The 19729-nt window shown below is 49.9% G+C and overlaps 1 protein-coding gene across 1 annotated transcript in view; it reads left to right on the top strand.

Moving 5' to 3' along the window:
* The first annotated feature begins 2683 nt into the window (after positions 1-2683).
* Positions 2684-19729, top strand: part of Prep (prolyl endopeptidase) — a 95734-nt gene continuing 78688 nt past the window's right edge. Inside the window, 2 exon segments of the mRNA NM_031324.2 lie at positions 2684-2856; positions 7662-7736. Coding sequence (NP_112614.2) covers positions 2812-2856; positions 7662-7736 — 120 coding nt within the window. The 5' untranslated portion in view covers positions 2684-2811.

Below are 19729 nucleotides of genomic sequence, written 5' to 3' on the forward strand. Positions count from 1 at the left end.
CACACTTCCTCCAACAAGGCCAAGCATATGCAAACCATCACAAAGATAATTCCACTTCAGGTGAGCACACAGGGCCTGTTGGAGTGTAGTAAGTGCCCTCCCCACCCTCAGTCCTCTCTCATGGGGTACAATGTTTTAAAGTATGGGCTTTTCTGTGCCCGCTGACCTTGCTTTGAAAGACACAGAGACCTTTATGCTTATTAGTAAGCTTCAGACACTGAGCTGGACAGATTCTGAGCTATTCTAACCTGACTAAGTCAGGTTACTACTATGGCCGATTCCCCAGCCACGTGGCCCATTTCCTGATATCTTGCTTGGCATCTCCTTCATTGTCCTGACGGATGACATCTTCCTGGGTCCCACCTGAGACCCCTTCCCCCTCTCTGGTTTTGGAAGTCCCACCTTTTACTCTCCTGTTCAGTCCTTTAACCGTTCGGAAGGTGGTGGAGAACAGTATTTTACAAAACACTGAGTCTGGAGATGGCTTTGCAACAACGGCCACACTGAAGTCGGGGGCTGCAACCAGATCTCTGAATACAGAAATCTGCATCTGAATGCACAATGCACAAAGACATCCCTCACCAGTGTGTGGGTGGGAGGAACCCTTTGATAAGCAACTTGAGAGGGTGCTGAGAGCAGCAAATCACTAGCCTGCCTCTTAGGGACAAAGTTCAAAGTCACTACGGAAAAAGATGCTCCTGAAGGCTGTCTTGGAGGTCCTCTCTCCTTGTGTTTACCCATCCCCTTAGTAACAGAGACACACCGGAGATAACACCTCCATTTCTTTTTCTTTCTTTCTTTCTTTCTTTTTTTTTTTTTTTTTTTTTTTTTGGTTCTTTTTTTCGGAGCTGGGGACCGAACCCAGGGCCTTGCGCTTCCTAGGTAAGCGCTCTACCACTGAGCTAAATCCCCAGCCCTGAACACCTCCATTTCTAAAACAGTTCAAATACTCCGTTGTTAACACTTGAGGTGGATGTTAGGGTCAACTGAGGAGCGTGAACCTTAGTTCTGTCTTAGTGTTGGGTGACTTAGAAGCTTTAAGGTGGCTGAGATTTCCTGTATCTGTTAAAAGGATGCCGTTACGGGATTAAAGGGACAACAAAGATCTAGAACTTGGAAAACATGAAGGATATACCATCAAGGAGACAGGTTTTCATCGGTCACGGCCCAAGGAGCTGGACACCCACTCGATTGACGAAAAGGAAAGAGTGAAGATATGTGAGGCTCTGTTCTTCTGTGGGTATTGTCAAGGTTTATCAGCTTGACACACCTGGGAAGAAGGAATAATGGAAGGGTTGTCTTTAGCAGATCAGCCTTGGGCATGTCTGTGGGGGCATTTTCTTGATTGCTATTCGATGTAGGAAGGCCTAGCCCTCTGTGGAAAGTACCATCCATGAGTAAGCAGGCTTGGGCCTCCGTACAACAAATGACACAGGTTGTAACCTGTAAGCAGAAACAATCCCTTTCCTCCCGTGTTCCTTTTTGGTCAAAGTGTTCTTATCACAGGAATAGGGTCAATGATGATGATGATGATGGTGGTGGTGGTGGTGGTGATGGTGACATCTCTCTATGTCTTCTGAAGGGAAAGGCAGCGGACAAGTAGAAATGAAATGTAATTCAGCTTCAGAGACTGATTCCCGACCCTCTTTTATAGGCCACCCCTACTATTGGTTCCATTTCATCGAAAGTGTAAAGCCGGGACAATAACAGTTTTCAAATCAACGTTTAGCGTGGCATCGACTGTTTTCTGGGGATTTTTTCCGAGTGTCCTTGGGATTATTATCTCTGAGATGGCAGGAGCTAGAACGCCTGGAAGCCCCTGGAGTCTGGGTTCAGTAGTGCTAGCCTGCAACAGGAGCCTTGACAGTTAAAACCAACAGTGAGAATTCTCCCACCACGCTGGCTTTTTCTGATGGCCTTTCCTTTCCCATGGTTTGTAGGAAGGTAGGGACGCGCTATACACACTGAGAACTGGGACCACAAAGCGAGGACTGAACACAAGCCATCGTTAGCCCATGGGTAGAGAAGTGTAGTTGGTCAATCTTCATGGGTCTGAGATCAGGCAGGTATCCTGTCTGTTTCCAACATAGGAACAGTGTTACCCAAAATACAAAACCCAAAGCAGAAGGGAGGAGTCATAGGGTAAGACAAGGACCCTACATAACCAGCAGTCCTTTCCCCATCAGTCAGTAAATCAACAACAAGGGGTCATCCATCGTCTTGGCAACACCTCCAAAGAACCTCCACAGCCTGGAGGCCGAGCTCCCCGTGTCCATCAAGGGTTGGGGTGGAGGGAGGGGAGGGGAGGGAAGGAGGGAGGTGAGCTTCCTTCACGATCACCGTGAAACATTTCTTCTTCCACATCCAGAGTGGCAGGCGAGCAGGCGGGTTGGGGAAAGCTGGCTCCGGCCAGGGAAAAGGCAAAGTTTCTTTTCCCGGGCGCGAAGGGAGGGAAGGCGGGGTAGCGAGGGGTTGAGGGGGGCCGGTCGCCGAGCGGCGTGGCGCGGCGTAGCCAGCGTGCTCCTCCGTGCGCCCGGGCGCGGCTGGCGCTCCTGCAGAGGGAGCTGTGCGCCCGCTCTGGCGCCCGCGCGGCGACTCCGCTCCCTCTTGCCGCCGCTTGGGCCCGCCCGCCGGGGAGGGGCTCCCGGCCTAGCCGACAGCGTCTTCCTGCTTGGCGCACAGCCGCGCCGTGAGTTCGCCCGTGCACGCCGGCCCGCCAGCTGTCCGCCTGCTCGCACGCCGCCGTCCGCCGCAGTCCGCGCCCAGCCTTGCCCGCTCTCCCCCTCCTTCGGCCCACGCCCGGCTCCGGCCATGCTGTCCTTCCAGTACCCCGACGTGTACCGCGACGAGACCTCAGTGAGTACCCCGCTCTCACCGCGCCACACGGCCCGCGCCGCCCGCAGCTCGGCTCCCGCAGCCCCTGTGCGTCCCCCACCGGCTCCCCGGCCTTTGTTTGCGGAGCCTCCCCGGGGTCGCGGGGCTCCTCCCAGCGCGGAGCCGGCGAGCGGCCGCGGCCCACGTGCCCGCGCCGGTGGTCTACGCCGCTTGGCTCCAAGGACAGACCCCCAGTGCAGGCATGGGCGTCTGGAGCAGTGGGCAGCCAGAACGTACTCCAGTGTTTGTAAGGGGAGAAACAGTCTGGCTTAAATATGGTGGTAGCACGAAGTGTATGCTGGTGTGTATGCGTGGGAAATGATGTAAGATTTGAAAACAAAAGCAAACTTTGAGAACTTGGAATTTGCAAGTCCTTGGAGTTTGAAGCTCATTCATTGCGCTTCAAGGCTGCTCTGCCCCAATCGGGTGCCTGGCGTTGGTTGCTGAGGTGCAAATAAGGAGACAGTGTTGGGGAAGGCGCAGTGGGCCCACAGTGTCCTGAGGTCAGCCAGGTTTGCTTAAGAAAGGAAGTTAAGATGGGGTGGCCTTTTTGGAAAGAAAGTTCTCTCCACTGGGAGTTAACTGTTTACCTAAGCTGCAGGTGAACTCCAGACCCAGTTAGTGAAATTCTGAAGTAAGTGTGTGTGTGTGTGTGTGTGTGTGTGTGTGTGTGTGTGTGTGTGTGTGTGTAAAGTAGTTTGCAACTTAAGTGGATTGAATCCAAACATTAGGGCCTTAATTCCTGTAGTCACAACCTGATTTCTCAGGTTACTTAAAACAGAATCAAAGTAAAAAAATATTTTTGTATAATACCATTCTCTTTTTCTTTCCTGTTTACTTTGATCTGGTTCATGCCGGAAAACGCCCTCTTGGTTCAGCATATCACCCGTGGAGGTAAAGGCTCCAGCGTTAAAGGCCATCTTACTTCCAAGTGAACTTCCAACTATCCCTGCCGTGTTTCTGTCTGTCACAGGGACTGGTTAACCCCCAGACGACCTGAATGCTGTCTCTCGCTGTCTGAGTGACATTGGGCAAATGTCTTACCTGTTATGAGTTCATGTCTGAGGCCTTCTTTTATGAATGGACTATTAGGGCTGACAGGCCTTGACTTGCTCAGGGAAAACTTGTCTTCTAGGTGGCCTAGCCCTGCAGTGGGCCAGCAGCAGAGGTGTGAAACCGATTGGACTCTGAGTCTCCAGTGTCTTTTGACTTCAGTTTAGCATATGTATACATATATGTGTTATTAGTGATGTGTATTATATATATATTATGTTATTATAATGATGTGCTATATATATAGTACCATTTTGTGGTTTTGATAAATATATTCTTAGGATTTTTCCCTTTTTTTTTTTGAACTTGTGGGTGGAGTGAGGATGGTATTAGCTCTTGCTTAATTTTCCCTTACTCCAATCTGCCCCGACCTTGTAGTTGATCATTATTTAACAGTTCCTGAAAGGGTCAAGTCACGAATTTTACAAAGTTTCTAAAAGTTTGCACACATCTGTGGAAGGAGGGTTTAGAATTTAATACAGTCCATTCCTTCCCACTGAAGATCTCATGATACCCCTCAAGCCTGTGACCTTGGTGAAGGAGTACCAGCCCGGTCTAGCCTCTGGCTTTATGGAGTACTAATGTTGGCCTGATAACCTACACAGGTGGCATTTCCTACAGTGGGGTTGTACTAGCGGGTCATAGCCTTGACTTCATACATTGGCTCGATCATATGCTTATAGGGTTTTGGTCCCCTATAGCATATGCTGGGGTTCTGCCCTTCAAGGAGCATCTCACAGCCATGCTTATGCGTTCCCCCTAAATATGGGGTTTGCGCATGACGCTCATGGGTGTTCATGAGCAGAAAATCCCATGTAATACCATTGCTTGTTCTGTGTCATTGTTACATCTAGCAGGTCAGGAAATTTAGGCCTCCCACAGGACACTCAAGCCCTCATAAAAGAGTGCCAAGTTAGGAGAACACGGGAAAGGGGGTGAATTTCTCTCAGGAGGAGGGAATAATTTCCCAATTGAGCTTGGAGTTTGCTGGCTAAGGAAGAGTGGACATTCTTGAGTCTTGAGATGAAAATAAAGCCATCGTTGTGCAAGCCTGAGTGACTGTAAAGTCCGAATTTACTTGTGGGGTAGCAGGGAGAACCTCATGACCACGCCGTCCACAGAAAGTCGGTCTGGGAGGTGGCTGGGAAGAGACACTGCTCCAGGCTTGAGGGGGGGAACACAACAGTCTGTGCGCCATCCCACAGGTGCAAGTGCGGTAGGGACAGCAGGAAGCAGAGAGGTGTCTTATCAGGCCTCTTGGGGAGTGGAAGGGTGGTTTCCACATTAAATCACGATGAATTATATGTATGTAACTATTCAAGGGGTATAGCTACGAGAGTACTAGAGGCTAATAAAGGGGGAAAAAGTAGGAAGGGGACATTGTGGACCAGGGAAAAAGTAGGAAGGGGATATTGTGGACCGTGGCTCCTGGGGTTGGACAACGGGAGCATCCTAGTGAGTCCGAAATTTGTCTTGAATTTTTGTCTTCGAGATTACTAAGCCAGATCTGGGAAGACAGAGCTATCTGCATCCTATTAGGGTGACCACTTTGAGTCAGTTCAGGATATGGGATGCAATGGGTTCTGAGTTCGAGCCCAGCCATGTACTTGCTGGGGTACACTTAGTCATCAAGTCTATGCACCTAAGTACATAGAAGAATGCCATTAGGGCCAGCTACCGTGGGGCTGCACCCCACTGATTAGCCCCCAGGCCTTGACTGCTTTAGCTCTTGCTGGCTTTAGTTTCCCTATGTCACAGCAAGGGTTGGATAAATTACTGTGATGAGATCTGTGGCTAATGCTAACTCACAGACTCCTGCCTGTGCACAGCAGATCCGTTGACCTCTGTCCTCCTTAACTTCGGGATTTGTGTTTTTCCGTCTGTGGTGTGGAAATATGAACAGCCGTTTGTATAAATCCACCCTTTTCTGTGTGGCAGAGTTGTGAATATTCAGGGAATACTCATCGTAGCAACACTTTCTCTGGAGCTGCCAGTCTACTTAACTTTTTGTACTTTCTTACGAAAGGTTAAGCTTGGGGTATGCCCAAGGACGTTTTGTGGTCTGGACTGAAGGCTGCCTGGCTGGTTTGGTTGCAGGCTTGCCTCTGAATGTGGATGGCTGCTCCATCCTGTGCCTGCCAGAGCGCCTCAGAGGGCCTTCAGAACTGTGACTTCTGTATCGACAGCAAGGAGAGAGTCTTTAATTCTAAGCCTGTTTATCCACCCGGGGTGTCAGATGAGAAGGGCTTGTAGGAGATCTCAAAATGCTTTGAGTGGCCATCAGCCAAAATTGACAGATCAAGGTGGAAAATTGGCTTTTATGAAGACCCTCGAGGAGCAAGTTTAGTCTGTTTTTAGGTCTCCCGCTCTTGGTCTGTCCGTTGTATAATGAATCTTTTTCCTGCTCACCGGGCCTGTTCTGTGTGTCCTTTTCTTCTCTCGGGTGGCTGCCTTTCTCCAGGAGAGTTGGCTCTCCTTGGGGACTAGCCCTAGCCTTCTGCTGTTACGGCGGCGTAAAGCAAGGACACAGGTTAGACATCTATCTGTGATAGAGGAAGCATTCCTGCAGCCCGATACAAGCAGTCTTAGCCCGGGTGCTGGCATCACTCACACACTGGGCTGGAGAAACCGATAATGGGGTTTAGTCAACCAGATCAATCTTGACCCTACTCAGTGGGGAGACCGTGTAACGGTTTTTACTTTCGGATTGTGTCTTCAGGCATGGTCTTAGAGAGTGGTGAGGAGGGGCAAGCCTGTTTCTCCCAGCCCGACTTTCCTGTCTTTGAGGCCAGGCCTCGGATTTTGTACTACTCTAGGGTGTCCCTTAGTTGGGAGCGCCGGAGGCTCCGCCCACACCGGGCTCCACCATCGAGGAGAAGTTGTCCTTTCTGCTAGCAGCTTCCTTTCTTCAAGTGTCGGGGTGGTCTAAGTGGATGATGGCCTTTGCGCTGCCTTGCTATCGATGAAAGGGCATCTCTAGAGCCGTCCATTGAGCATGTGCCGAGGTCTGTAGGCCAGCTTCTGGAGCTGGTGAGAGAACCATGCTGTGCGTTAGGAACGTCCTTTTAATAGTTCAGACTCAAAAGCAAAACCGATCGTCTGCCATGCCGGAGAGAGTTGATTTCATTACCCAGGCTCAATGCACGTGTGTGGTGGCTGCCTTCCAGACGCGTCCTTCTTGTGTGCCCGCTGCATCGTGTCCTTCTGTGTAAACCCCAGTGACACAGTTTTGACGTTCTTTAGCCCAGCCATCAGCCTTCCTTCCATCCTGTACAGTCGGAGCCTTTCCCTGTTCTATGCTGTACAGTCGGAGCCTTTCCTGTTCCCTGTGCACAGTCAGAGCCTTTCCTGTTCCCTGCTGTACAGCCGGAGCCTTTTCCTGTTCCCTGCATACAGCCGGAGCCTTTCCTGTTCCCTGCATACAGTCGGAGCCTTTTCCCATTCTGACCTCCATCTTTCTTCCCTCTGGAGCTAAGGCACTCTTTTCATGGAGAGTGGCTTGACACCTTTGAGAACCTGCCAGCTTTGGCTCCTGTGGTAATTTGGGCAGACCTGTTGCCCACCAACCAGTTGGTGTCCTTGCCTGGCCTCTCCCATTTCTCTGCCACATTATATATACGGTATATACTGTGTCCTTGCCTGGCCTCTCCCATTTCTCTGCCACATTGTATATACAGTACATACTGTTCGTTGAGCTTGAGTACTAATTAAGACCTCATTTTGTCTTCTTACAGGTACAGGATTATCATGGACATAAAATTTGCGACCCTTATGCTTGGCTTGAAGACCCAGACAGTGAACAGACAAAGGTAATTCTGGTTTGGGGTGATCGGTAAACCACCATAGAGACCCCGTTCACCTGCAGACGTCGTCGATAGCCTCAGGTTTTTCTTCCCGCGTCTCCCTGTATCTCTGCCTTGGGACAGTGTGTACCTGTAGGTACCCCAACTTTTTGTCAGATGTTTCTGGAGGTGGGGGGAAGGAGCCAACCCATTTAGTCCCCAGAGTGAATAAATGTAGATAAACGTGGCTTGTCCTGACACTGATGAACAGCGCACTTGGAGGGGAAATCCTAGAAGGGATGAAGAAAACAGTACGACAGACAGACATGGCACGAGAGATGATGCCTTAGTCCTCCTTGGGGTGGGGCAAGAAAAAGATCCTACATGTTAGACAAATACTACTCTGGATAATCCACTACTGGTTTTAAACACAACAAAGAAAAAAGTCAGAATTATAAGAGTATTGTTTGGTTTTGTTAAAGGCAGGGCAGAGGGGAAACTCTTAAGAACGTAGAAGTCTGTTTTGTTCTGGAGAGCCGTTTTCCAGGGCCCAGCTGAAGCCCCATTTCATTAGCGAATTCTGCTCAAACGCTGTGGGGATTGTTCCTATGCGGGGGAACTTGTCAGTTACACATATGCTAAGTGGTTAGGCTTCCTCGGAAGGGGTGCTGTGTCTCAAAATCTCTGTATGTATGCACATGCACATGCACACACGTGTGCACACACACATGCACGTGTGCGCACACGCACATATATTTGGGGTTTTTTTTTTTTTTTGAGACAGGGTTCTCTTGACTGGCCTGGAACTTGCCCTGTAGACCAGGCTGGCCTCAGACTTAGGAGTCAAAGGCATTGCTACAATCTGGTATCTTAAGTTCCTCACCTCTTTGAGGCTTTGAGGTATAGTCAGTCTGCCTGTCTGTCTGTCTGTCTGTCTCTCTCTCTCTCTCTTACACACGCGCACACTGCTTTGTACATGAGAACATGTGTACCGGGGCTGGGGAAATGGCTCATCAGTAAGGTGTTTGCCACACAAGCTTGAGGACCTGAGTTCAGACCACCCATACTCATAAAAATCTAGGTGTAACCATAGCCTCAATGCTGGAGACAGTAGGGTCCTGGGGTTTTACTGGTCAGCCAGTGCAACAGCATCAGTAGACTTCTGCCTCATGTGCCTACATGCACACACCCATGTGCATATACATGAACACACACACACACACACATGTACACATGCACATACACATATATGTGCACACAGATACACACATGCACGCATGCACATACACATACATGTGTGCGCACACACATGCACACACGCACAGACCACCAAGGACTGTCTCTAACACACTCATTGTCCTCCTAGCCTTTGTCGACTTGATATACCCTAGTTATCTAGGAAGGGTGAACCCCAGCTAGGGAACTTCCTCCATCAGATTGGCTCATGGTCAGGTCTGGGGGTTGCTTTCTTGTTGGTGTGGGAGCCCTCTTGACTGGTCCCATCTTTAAGCAGGTGGGTCTGGTCTGTATAAGAAAGGTAGTCAAACAAGTCCAAGGAAGGAAGCGGCATCCTTACATGGCCTCAGCTTTAGTTCCTGCCTCCAGGCTGCTGGCTTGAGCTCCTGTCCCGGTTCCCGCAGTGATGACTTACACGACCTGTATGACAAATCCAGCCTCCTCTTCCCCAAGCTGTTTTTGGTTGTGGTGCCTGTCTCCACAACATAAAGACAGTTAAGAAATTTTATTTTATTTTTAATTAAAAAGAAAAGGCAAGTCACAGGCTTGCTGTGATTTACTCTGGCATTTAACAGTATAGGTCTTCTAATTCTGACCGCGCTGGGCACGTAGGAGCTACCTTATCTGAAAGAGTATCAGAGCAGGCCTATAACTGGAAAACTCTCAGGGAGGCGGTTTAGAAAGAGGAGGTCCAGGCGGCAACCTTTGAGGCTGTCGGTGTCACGTACCTGTTTTATAGCAGAGGTTCCAGACCGTAGCTCTCACATAGTTCAGTGCATAGTCTGCAAATGAGCACAGGCGGGAGAGCCGGCTGGGCTTCGACGAGGCCCCACTTGGCCTGCTGACCATGGGCCTCCCAATCTGAGATAAGTGGTCCTGGAGAGAGGAGACAGGTGCCTACCCTGGGGTTGCAGTGATAGCATCTCAAAGGCTTTGGGGCCTGGCTTCAGTCAGCGACTTCCAGGCATGAGAGACCTGTGGGCCCAGAGAGGAAAGGCACCTAATGGAGTTGAGGGGCATTCGTCACTGTTACAGCTGAAGGAGCTTTGCCTCTCAGGGGTAAAGGCTTCCATGCTGTCTGACGTACTGCTTGTTTAGAAACTAGGCTTCTCACATTGTCTTGGAAAGCGCAGCATTGTTCCTCTAGCTTCAGTTTCTAGATGTGTTTCCTGAAAAGCAGAGACATCTCACTGTTGGCTCGCCCTGCTTCCAGGCTTCTGTGACTGCCCCGCACCCCCACCCCAGGTCCTGAGTCCTCTGGCCATGGAGGGAGCTCTGCCACCCCGGCCTGTGTGTCCCTGCCCTGGCACAGGAGCTGCTGAGCTCTGCTAGAGCAGAAAGGTTTTATACACAGTAAAACCGCACTGGTATAAATGAGACATCAGGCAGCCAGGGCAGCCTTCCGCATGGAGTGACTAAGTCCCCGAGAGGCTTGTAGTCCTTCCCTGTGATTTGAAAGTGAGAAAGTCAGGTCCCAGTGGTCCATGTGTGCTTCCAGTCACTCCTCCTTTGCCAGTCCACAAAGTCTCTGTGTTCCTAGACGTGCTTGCCTTTCTCCTCTGTCGCCTGCCCCAACTCGCCTTCCTCAGCGTACAGGCAGAGCTTGACGCAGGGCGACGACGTAACATGACAGCGAGGAAAGCACTGTGCACCGAGTGGCAGCGGCGGTTGGGATTCTGCGTGTAGCTTTTCCTCAGCTAGCAATGGGGGGTGTGGCACTGTCTGACCACAGCAGGAGCTGTGGCACCAAACTGGCCTGCCACAGGACGGTCAGAGTCAACCACCAAGAGTCTCTAGTGTATGGAGTTGCTAACACGGTACTATTCATTAAGTGTAGCCTAGTAAAAGCACTCTCGACTTGCTTTGCTTTAAACTTCCCATGGGTTTACCAGGCTGTCACCAAGTTGAGGAGCTTCTGCAAACCACTGTCTTCAAGATGAGAGGCCAGCGTGTCCAGAAATCTAATGCCACGTTCAGGGGAGCTCTCGTTGCTAGCATATCTCATCAAGGGCTCCTCCTCCTCTTGGCTCTGCCTGGCCTCTCAGGTCTTTGGGGGACTGTGTCCCTTGTTCTATCGTCTGGGAAGCATGTTGGGTCACTGCAGGGGTTGTAAACTTGGGTTCGTTCTCCAGGGAGCTGGTAGTAGTCCATAGGGACGGTTTCCTGCCCTCGAGGACTGTAATGATTTTAGCATTTTATCTTACTCCTCAGGCTTGGTTTTGTAGCCCTCAGGTCTAGATGAAAGCAGCATCTATGATCTCATTCTCTTTATCCTGTGTAGCCTTTATCCCTTCACCCTTCTAACTGACTCCTAGAGTTGGTACTGAGTCCCTGAAGGACATGTGCATAGGGGAAGGAAGCATTTATACCTTTCAGGGGATATCCAGTGAAATTCCGATTGTCAAGCCAGTCTCTGATCTCATCTCTGAACTCCTGGACATTGAGCACTTCTTGAGGAACCAAGTGTATAGTCAGCCGCGCAGATCTGATGGCTTTTTCCTCTTGAGAACTGCTCCTGGCAAAGGGAGGATAGCAGCTCGCTTCCCCTTCTGTTTCTTGAGAGAATTCTTAATAGGAACCAGAAGAAAAATCAATAGAAAAGATCGTGCATGCAGTTACCCTCTCTAAAAGGAAACAAGACAGGACCGCCATTTGTTTTGGAGAACACACGGTACATTTTTCTTTCCTAGAGCACTGCACACTTTCTCTTGCCATTCTCCTATCGACCGAGCTGCTTGGGATAGCGCCATCACGCTTCCCAGCAGGGAGATGAGAGGCCCGAAACACCTTATCTTCTTCCTTTGCCCCAGCGCCTCTCTTTTCCTTGCCTAGGACGTTTCAATAACCCAGTGTTTCTGAGATGAGTAAGGTCAGGGGTCGACCGTTGGAGGACGGGTGCTAGGAGATGAACACCTCCTTTCTTAGGCTCCGTTCCTGTACCTGTGGAGATCAGTTTTCCATGTGCTTGCTTTGGCTTCCGGTTTCCTCTCAGATGTTGACGTATTCAGGAGAAGTTGCCGTTTATTACTCTAGCCTGGGTCTACCTGGAACAAGAGCTTTTCCTAGAGTGGTCCAGAGCCAGGCGAGCAGGGACCTCTGACTGCATCACCCCACCAGGCCCCTGCAGTGTTAGGTTTGAGGAAAGCCAATAGGCTGGGAGCCCGCCCTGGGATTTCAGAGCAGCGTAGTGCTAGCGAAATGGCTTTAAACCACGAGGTAGCATGAGCGCACACAGGGTAATTTAGGCGCACAGGGACTCCAAGCGTAGGCTGGCTTTGGTTTACTGTGTTCTTTGAAGACTTCCTGACCAGTGGAGATGTGTGCTTTGTTCCTGTAGCCTGTGAAATGCTTCTGTGCGGTGGAATGGAGTACTAGCTAGATGACCTAGAAGTTGGAGGGCATAACTAAGCCCTTGGTTTTATTTGTGCTTCTGTGACCAAAGGAAGCTATTAAATTTAGCATTCGTCCCCTTCGAGCGGAGACAGTTCAGGGGTAACACGCTTGCTGTGCACACATGAGTGCTAGAGTACTGAACCCCAAAGCTCATGTGAAGGCATAGTGGGTGTGGTAGCTTACCTGTCATCCCAGCGCACGGGAGGCAGAGTCCCTGGAGCAATGTCTCTCAACCTCCCTAATGCTGTGACCCTTATATAGTTCCTCATTCTGTGCTGATCCAACCATAAAGTCATTTTCATTGCTACTTTACAACCATCACTTTGCTGCTGTTACGGGCTGTAATGTAAGATATCAAAATATCTGTCTTAAGTGACCTTGGTGAAATCTCTAGAGGGGTCTGGACGCACAGGTTGAGAACTTGCTGCCCCAGAACAAGATGGTTATCTAGACCAGGTGAATCTGTGAGCTCAGGATTCAGGGAGAGAGATCCTGCAAAATAGATAGAGACCCGTCAAGGAACACACCTGACACCAACCTTTATACACGCATATACACATGCACCTGCATACTCAGGTTTGCCCAGGCTGTGTGAACACCGACAGACAGACAGACAGACACACAGGCACAGGCACACGCACGCACGCATGCATATACACATGCACCTGCATACTCAGGTTTGCCCAGGCAGCGTGAACATGCACAGACAGACGGACAGACAGACAGACAGACACTTACGCATGCACACACACACACACACACACACACACACACACACACACACATGCACCTGCATATACAGGTTTGCTCAGGCTGCATGAACACGCACAGACAGACAGACAGACACAAACACATATGCACAGACACAGACACACAGACAGACAGACAGACACACACACACAGGCACACACAGACACACAAACAGGCACACACATGCATATACACAAACATGCACATGCGCACATACATATACACACACAGGCACGCGCACAGACACACACACACACACACGCACGGATTTGCTCATTCTTCAGCTGTGAGGCCCTGACACCCTTGTGAGAATGTGTGCCTGAAGCTCCCCTCAACGTCAACAGTGAGCAAAGCGAGATGCGGTTGAGCACTGCCGCTTACAGCGGACCAGCTTCCCAGCCCTGCTTTTAGTCACCAACCCAGTGTTGAACTTTAAAGACTCTAAATTCTCACCTGGAAACCCAGCAAGTTTTCCTCTTGAACCCTTGATTTTTCACAGAAGAAACCCACGTTCTTACTTTGATCTCCTCTCTAGTACAGCCACTTGAGGACCCAGTTCCAGTGTTTGCAAGCATGGCAGGTAAACTGGGCCAGTGGTCACCTCAGAGCCGTTTGGTGCCTCCTTTCTAATTGCTACATCGAGAGCCACACTGGCAAGGCTGGCCTGTGAAATGGACCCGTTCATTAATGTCTCGTGTCAGGACCTCGATAGAAAAAGACGCTGTATGTCACCCTTTCGAATGGAGGCAGAGAATGCTTTATAGGTCAACTTACCACCACATTATTGCAGCCTCCAGGACTTCTGTCTCCGATCTCTCCTCCCCTCCTGTGGGATTGTGCAGCCTAAGTTCCGTTTGTAAACATACTTCGCCTAGATCTACCCTGGACATTATTATGTGTTTAGGGTACAAATTCCTTTTGATGCTTGCTGGCGTAATTGGCAGAAGTGTGAGGAAGTTGCTGGCACCCAGTGACTCATTTCAGGTTCTCCCTGCCTGTTGGTTTTCTTTGTCCTTGTCTCACTTTCTGTACCAGAGTTTTTGGGTCAGTGGTTTTACTTACTATTGCATGCATGGATGTGTGTTTTGAGCATCAGACTAAGGATGGTCCATGCCATCTCCCTGGCCCTTGTTTCACGGAAGCAGTAGAAGCCCCTTCTGGCTGCGTTAAGCAGAGGGGTCAGTAGCAGGATTTGAAGGTGGCCACGGGGATGGGCTGCAGGCCAGGCTTGGAGCGGGCAGACTTCAGGGAGGACCTCTCATTCTGCACCCACCACTGCTAAGGCTGTTTGCAGTGACTCAGTCCTCAGTCTCTCGTTCAGGTAACTGTGCCCCGAGAGGGTCTTGGTCAGCCAAGCTGCAGACCAGTGCTCCTCTCTTGACTCAGGACACTGGTTCCCGAGCTGGCAGGACAAACAACCTGGAAATCCTGCTCACTTAGGAAGGAAGGGAGGGACGGCAGCCGCTCTGGCGGCCATGGGCCCTCTGGTGTCTCACCCTTCTCCTCCCGTTCTCTCACCTTGCTGTCTTCAGCTCCCGTACCAGCTCTTAGGTTGCACGAGCTGTGATGTGCAGTGTACCACTGTGGAATGCATTTGTGACTTGCATGATAGAGAGGCCGCCTTCGAGCTCTCAGGGGTCAGTGCCGAAGGGAAGTTGAGTTGCACCTTGAGTGGAAGCTTAGACTCTGCTCCTTTTTGGTTACTCCCTGAGAAAGTCCCATGATAGAGAAGCTGACTTCTAAGGCACTGGTAAGGGGGTTAAGGACACATCTGTTTTCCCATAGCCATTCACTCGGGCTTCTGGTTTTCTGTGAGATGCTGGCATCCCGTGACAACTACGGCTAGATACGCAACTTAGTGGCAGTAGCCGAGTGTGTAATGTGTAGGGTGTGTCAGTCACTCCTCACACCCAAGGAGAAAGAACTAAAAAGTCAAATGCAGAGATAACCGTCTCCTCTTTTTCTTCCATGTTTAGTTGCTCTTAACCCATCTGCCCTTCTCCTTGCTGTGTTTATGGGGAACAGCACTCATTCGCAAAAGTCACCAGAGCCACTTATGGAGCATCCGGCCTTGGCTGGAGAGATGGCTCAGCGGTTAAGAGCACCGACTGCTCTTCCAGAGGTCCTGAGTTCAATTCCCAGCAACCACATGGTGGCTCACAACCATCTGTAATGGGATCCGATGCCCTCTCCTGGTGTGTCTGAAGACAGCTACAGTGTACTCATATACAAAATAAGTAAATAAATCTAAAAACCTAAAAAAGGAAAAAAAAGAGAAAAAAAGAAATCTCTGGTTCCCATCCCTCGTCTTTATGATCTAGAAAGCCTGGGATTCTGACTGGGAGGTTGCTAGGGCAGGGTCAGGGGAGGGTAATGGCGCCTTAGGGTTAGGTCGAGCCCACTGACCAGACACTGTGGCTCCATTCCTCCAGCCCTCCTTTTAAATTAGCTTCTTCGTAAATTACAGCATAGGAGAGCAGGGTGGGGGTAGGCAGGGTCTAGTTTTTCTCACCGGGGAAGCCCATGCCTCAGAACGCTTACAGGTCTTCGGGGCGAACTGAGCGTTTGGACCTGAGCTGTTGTGTCACTGATATCTGGTAGTTCCGGAAGATCTTTGCCCTCCTCCTCCTCACCCCAGGCTGGCGTACATCCGGGTGCTTTTCAGCTTCCCCCGTTGGCTTCCTTCTTCCAGAAGTTTCTTCCTACTCCATTCTTCCCAGCAGCAACTCAAGAGGACTCTACGGCGCTTGGACTCTGGCTGTTCAGGCGGTAATATGTAGCCATTAAACGAGCCACTTCAGAAGTAAAGACGGCGTTGAGCTCCAGTTCCACAGTTTTAATAGTTTGTGTGGTCAGGCTTTGAGCCTTTCTAAAGCCTCAATTTTCTTACCTTGTAATTTGAAGAAACCACCTCACGTAGATGTGAAAAATTAGATGATTAAATGGTTTCCAGCCATTCATCAAAGTCACGGGCCCACAGGAAGTGCCTATCAAGCACTCGGCATTGGTTGCACTTACGGTGGGCAGTTGACACAGCACAGGGGATGTCCGCTTATCCATGATTTGAGAGACCTCCTCTGTGGAGCTGTGTGGGACAGGGCCGTATGCTGTGATTAGTTTTTGAACCTTTCCAAGAGTTTTTGTCATGTCGAATCATCCGTATTTCTCAGAAAATGGCCCGTTTTATCTGGGCGTTTTAGGATGCTAGTGTGAGGCAGGCCGGGTGGTTATCACGCTCCGTGGACACACTGTCAGGTTGTGTATCCGTGTCCCTTTGAATTTTGAGTATCCATCTCCTCACCTTTAGTTTGACTAGAGCTTTGCCTGAGTGTCTTTTTTTCTTTTAAACATGAAAAGTAGTTCTTTGACTCACAAGTTAGGCTTTTTAAAACTTCTACTCGTAAGTTTCTTACTTTTTTTATTTTTTTATTTTTTTACAAATGTGAATGCTTAGTTTAGTTTATCTTGGTGATCTTTGGTTTAGGAATTTTGTTTTTCCAGACTTCCCAGTCAGCTCTGGGATGAGCTCTGGTCAGTCTCTGCTGGTGATCACTCCCACATTTATCAGCGAATTGTAGGCTTCTACAACTGTCTGTCTAGCCTCTTGATTAGCAAGTCTGAAACCCATGGAAAGGAGCTTGTGGGAGGGTGCTACATCAGGGAGTCCAGGGTTGTGCGTGCATGTGTGCGTGTGTGTGTGTGTGTGCGCGCGCATGTAGGTGTTTAGGATCAGCCTGATCTAGGAGTGGGTGTGTACAGTGTTCCTGGGAACCTGGCTCTTAGTCCATTAGGTCTTCGAGTATTTTCCAGATGGCTCCTCTGTGGTTGGGAAAGATAGGTCTTTGTTCCTTTAGGCTTCACCCTCCTTCCAGCCTGGTGTCTCCTGAGACCAGGCAGTCTGTCTACCTTTGTTCCCTGATCCCAAGAAAGCATCTTATGGCCTTGCTTTGTAGATAGGAATTGGTGGGAAACTGCCATTAAAACGAGCAGGACTGACAGAGAGTGTCGAGGGCAGACTGCACAGGCTAGCAGCCATGTTCGTCGCTGTAAGGCCAGTTGCACTGAGCCAGTTGCAGATGGTAAGATCTCATTGTTGCTTTCCAACGGCCACTGTGTGAGTACAGTGCTCACCTGAACCAGATGCCCCTCATTGCTTAGACACAGGGAGAGCCCTGCATCCAGGTGTGCACTGAGTCCAAGCCCAGCCCCGTGCAGCCCTTAATTTAAATGTCATGGACTAGATCAAGTGCCCTCTGCCACTGCCTGTGAAAGTCATAGGCGAGCCTTCCTTTCCCCAGGGCAGCCTCTCCTGTGTGGATTCCACACTGTCCCTGCATCTAAGGAGTGGATACTCTGGTTGGCCAGCAGGGGTCAGGCATTCTTTAGAAGAATCGCCCCTTGGTTCAAGTCTCATGAACTTTTTATAATACCCTCCATATACATACACACACATTATACATAGTCTTTTTCTGGTCACATTGGCCAAATCTCATGAACTTTAGCTTATAATCCCCCCATACATATACATACACACACATACACACACATTATACATAGTCCTTTTCTGGTCACATTGGCCAAGCCTCATGAACTTTAATTTATAATCTCTCCCCACCTCACACATATGTACACACATACACATTTTTTCCTCATAAACATTTTTTCAGACACATTTTCTCATGTACTTTATAATTGTCTGTCTATCTGTCTGTCTCTCTCCACATCTCATTAACTCTGTGTGTGTGTGTGTGTGTGTGTGTGTGTGTGTGTGTGTGTCTGTCTGTCTGTCTGTCTGAGAGAGATAGAGAGAATGAACGAACAAACGAACGGACGGACGGATGCATGGGAATGTGGAAGCCAGCAGTTGTCACTTGTCTTTAAGCTCTCCACCATATTTTTTGAGATGGTCCCTTACTCCGTTTGCAGCAGAGCCCATCCGCAGTGGTGCACAGCCCAGGTCCTGGAGCTTGCACAGCAGCCGCCCCGATGAACCATCTCCCCTGCTCCGTGCCTTTACTCCCCAAATATGCTCACCGCATTTCAGATTTGCTTAGTGACGTGTCAGTTATTCTAGAGAGGATGTGTCTTCTGTGTCACTTTTTAATAGTTAGATATCTAGGGTTGAAGTTTACATTTTACTATCAGACTTTTGGTTAGTAGAGACTCGGAACCAAATGCAATTAAAATTTTAGCTTTGAATGGGCAGTGAACAGTACCAAGAGTGATGCCAGACTTCTATAGTCGAGGGAGGGTTTCTCTTTCCTCCCCTCCTTGACTGACAGTAGTTAACTCCAGGGACAAGCAGAACATGGGAGGGAGAGCCGGCTGGGTTTCTATGAGACCCCACTTGGCCTGCTGACCATGGGCCTTCTAATCTGAGATAAGTGGTCCTGGAGAGAGGAGACAGGTGCCTACCCTGGGGTTGTAGTGATAGCAGCTCAAAGGCTTTGGGGCCTGGCTTCAGTCAGCGACTTCCAGGCATGAGAGGCCTGTGGGCCCAGAGAGGAAAGGCACCTAATGGAGTTGAGGGGCATTCGTCACTGTTACAGCTGAAGGAGCTTTGCCTCTCAGGGGTAAAGGCTCCCGGTGCTGTCTGAGGCACTGCTTGTTTAGAAACTAGGCTTCTCACATCGTCTTGGAAAGCGCGGCATTGTTCCTCTAGCTTCAGTTTCTAGATGTGTTTCCTGAAAAGCAGAGACATCTCACTGTTGGCTGGCCCTGCTTCCAGGCTTCTGTGACTGCCCCACTCCCCGAACCCAGGTCCTGAGTCCTCTGGCCGTGGGAGGGAGCTCTGCCACCCCAGCCTGTGTCCCTGCCCTGGCACAGGAGCTGCTGAGCTCGACTAGAGTAGAAGGGATCCAAACACACATCCCCACTGGTTCCCTGGACTCTCAGCTCTGCACTCTGGCTGGACTGGAGTTTCCTGCCAGGGTGCCGGACCCTAGCCACTTCCTCCAGAAGCTGATTTACTGGCTAATTATGTTACTGAGTGTGTGCAGGGGACTGAGTCCAAGACCTTCCTTGAACGCCAGTCTTCAGACGCTCCGGCTGCTGATGTCCTCAAGATGACTAGCAAGACCTTAGACAGAACTTTGTAAATATTTGTTGTGTTGTTTAAGGACTGATGGCAAGGGAGGGAAAGATCTACATATGCGCAGTCGTTTTCTCCAAATTCTGTTGGCTCGTGATTAATGGAGTCCAGGTGAGGGTGGGGAGGGCCAATTGTATACACAGCAGGAATTGCTCTAGTCTGCTGCCTGTGGCCTGTGGCCTGTGGCCTGTGGCAACATGATCCTTACTTGGTGGTGGTGTTTGAAAGGGCATCACCCTTTTTTTTTTTTTTTTGGGAGCTGGAGACCAAACCCAGGGCCTTGCGCTTGCTAGGCAAGCGCTCTACCACTGAGCTAAATCCCCAACCCCCCTTCCCTTGCTCTCACAGCGTGTTCTGTCCCTGATTCATCTCTCTCTTGCTTATCATGTTATGTGGAGTCTGTTAGTTACCGAGTCACTGCGGGCATCATGCTCACTCCTTGGTAAGAACCGGGGACCGTGAGTCTGTCTGTCTTACTTCAGTGAGCTGCGTTTTTATTCATACCCCGCCTCAGAAAGGCAGAATGCATGCATTCCCAAGGCAGTCGGTC

Source organism: Rattus norvegicus, chromosome 20 (genome assembly GCF_021556685.1).
Source record: "Rattus norvegicus strain SHRSP/BbbUtx chromosome 20, alternate assembly SHRSP_T2T, whole genome shotgun sequence".
NCBI lineage: Eukaryota > Metazoa > Chordata > Mammalia > Rodentia > Muridae > Rattus > Rattus norvegicus.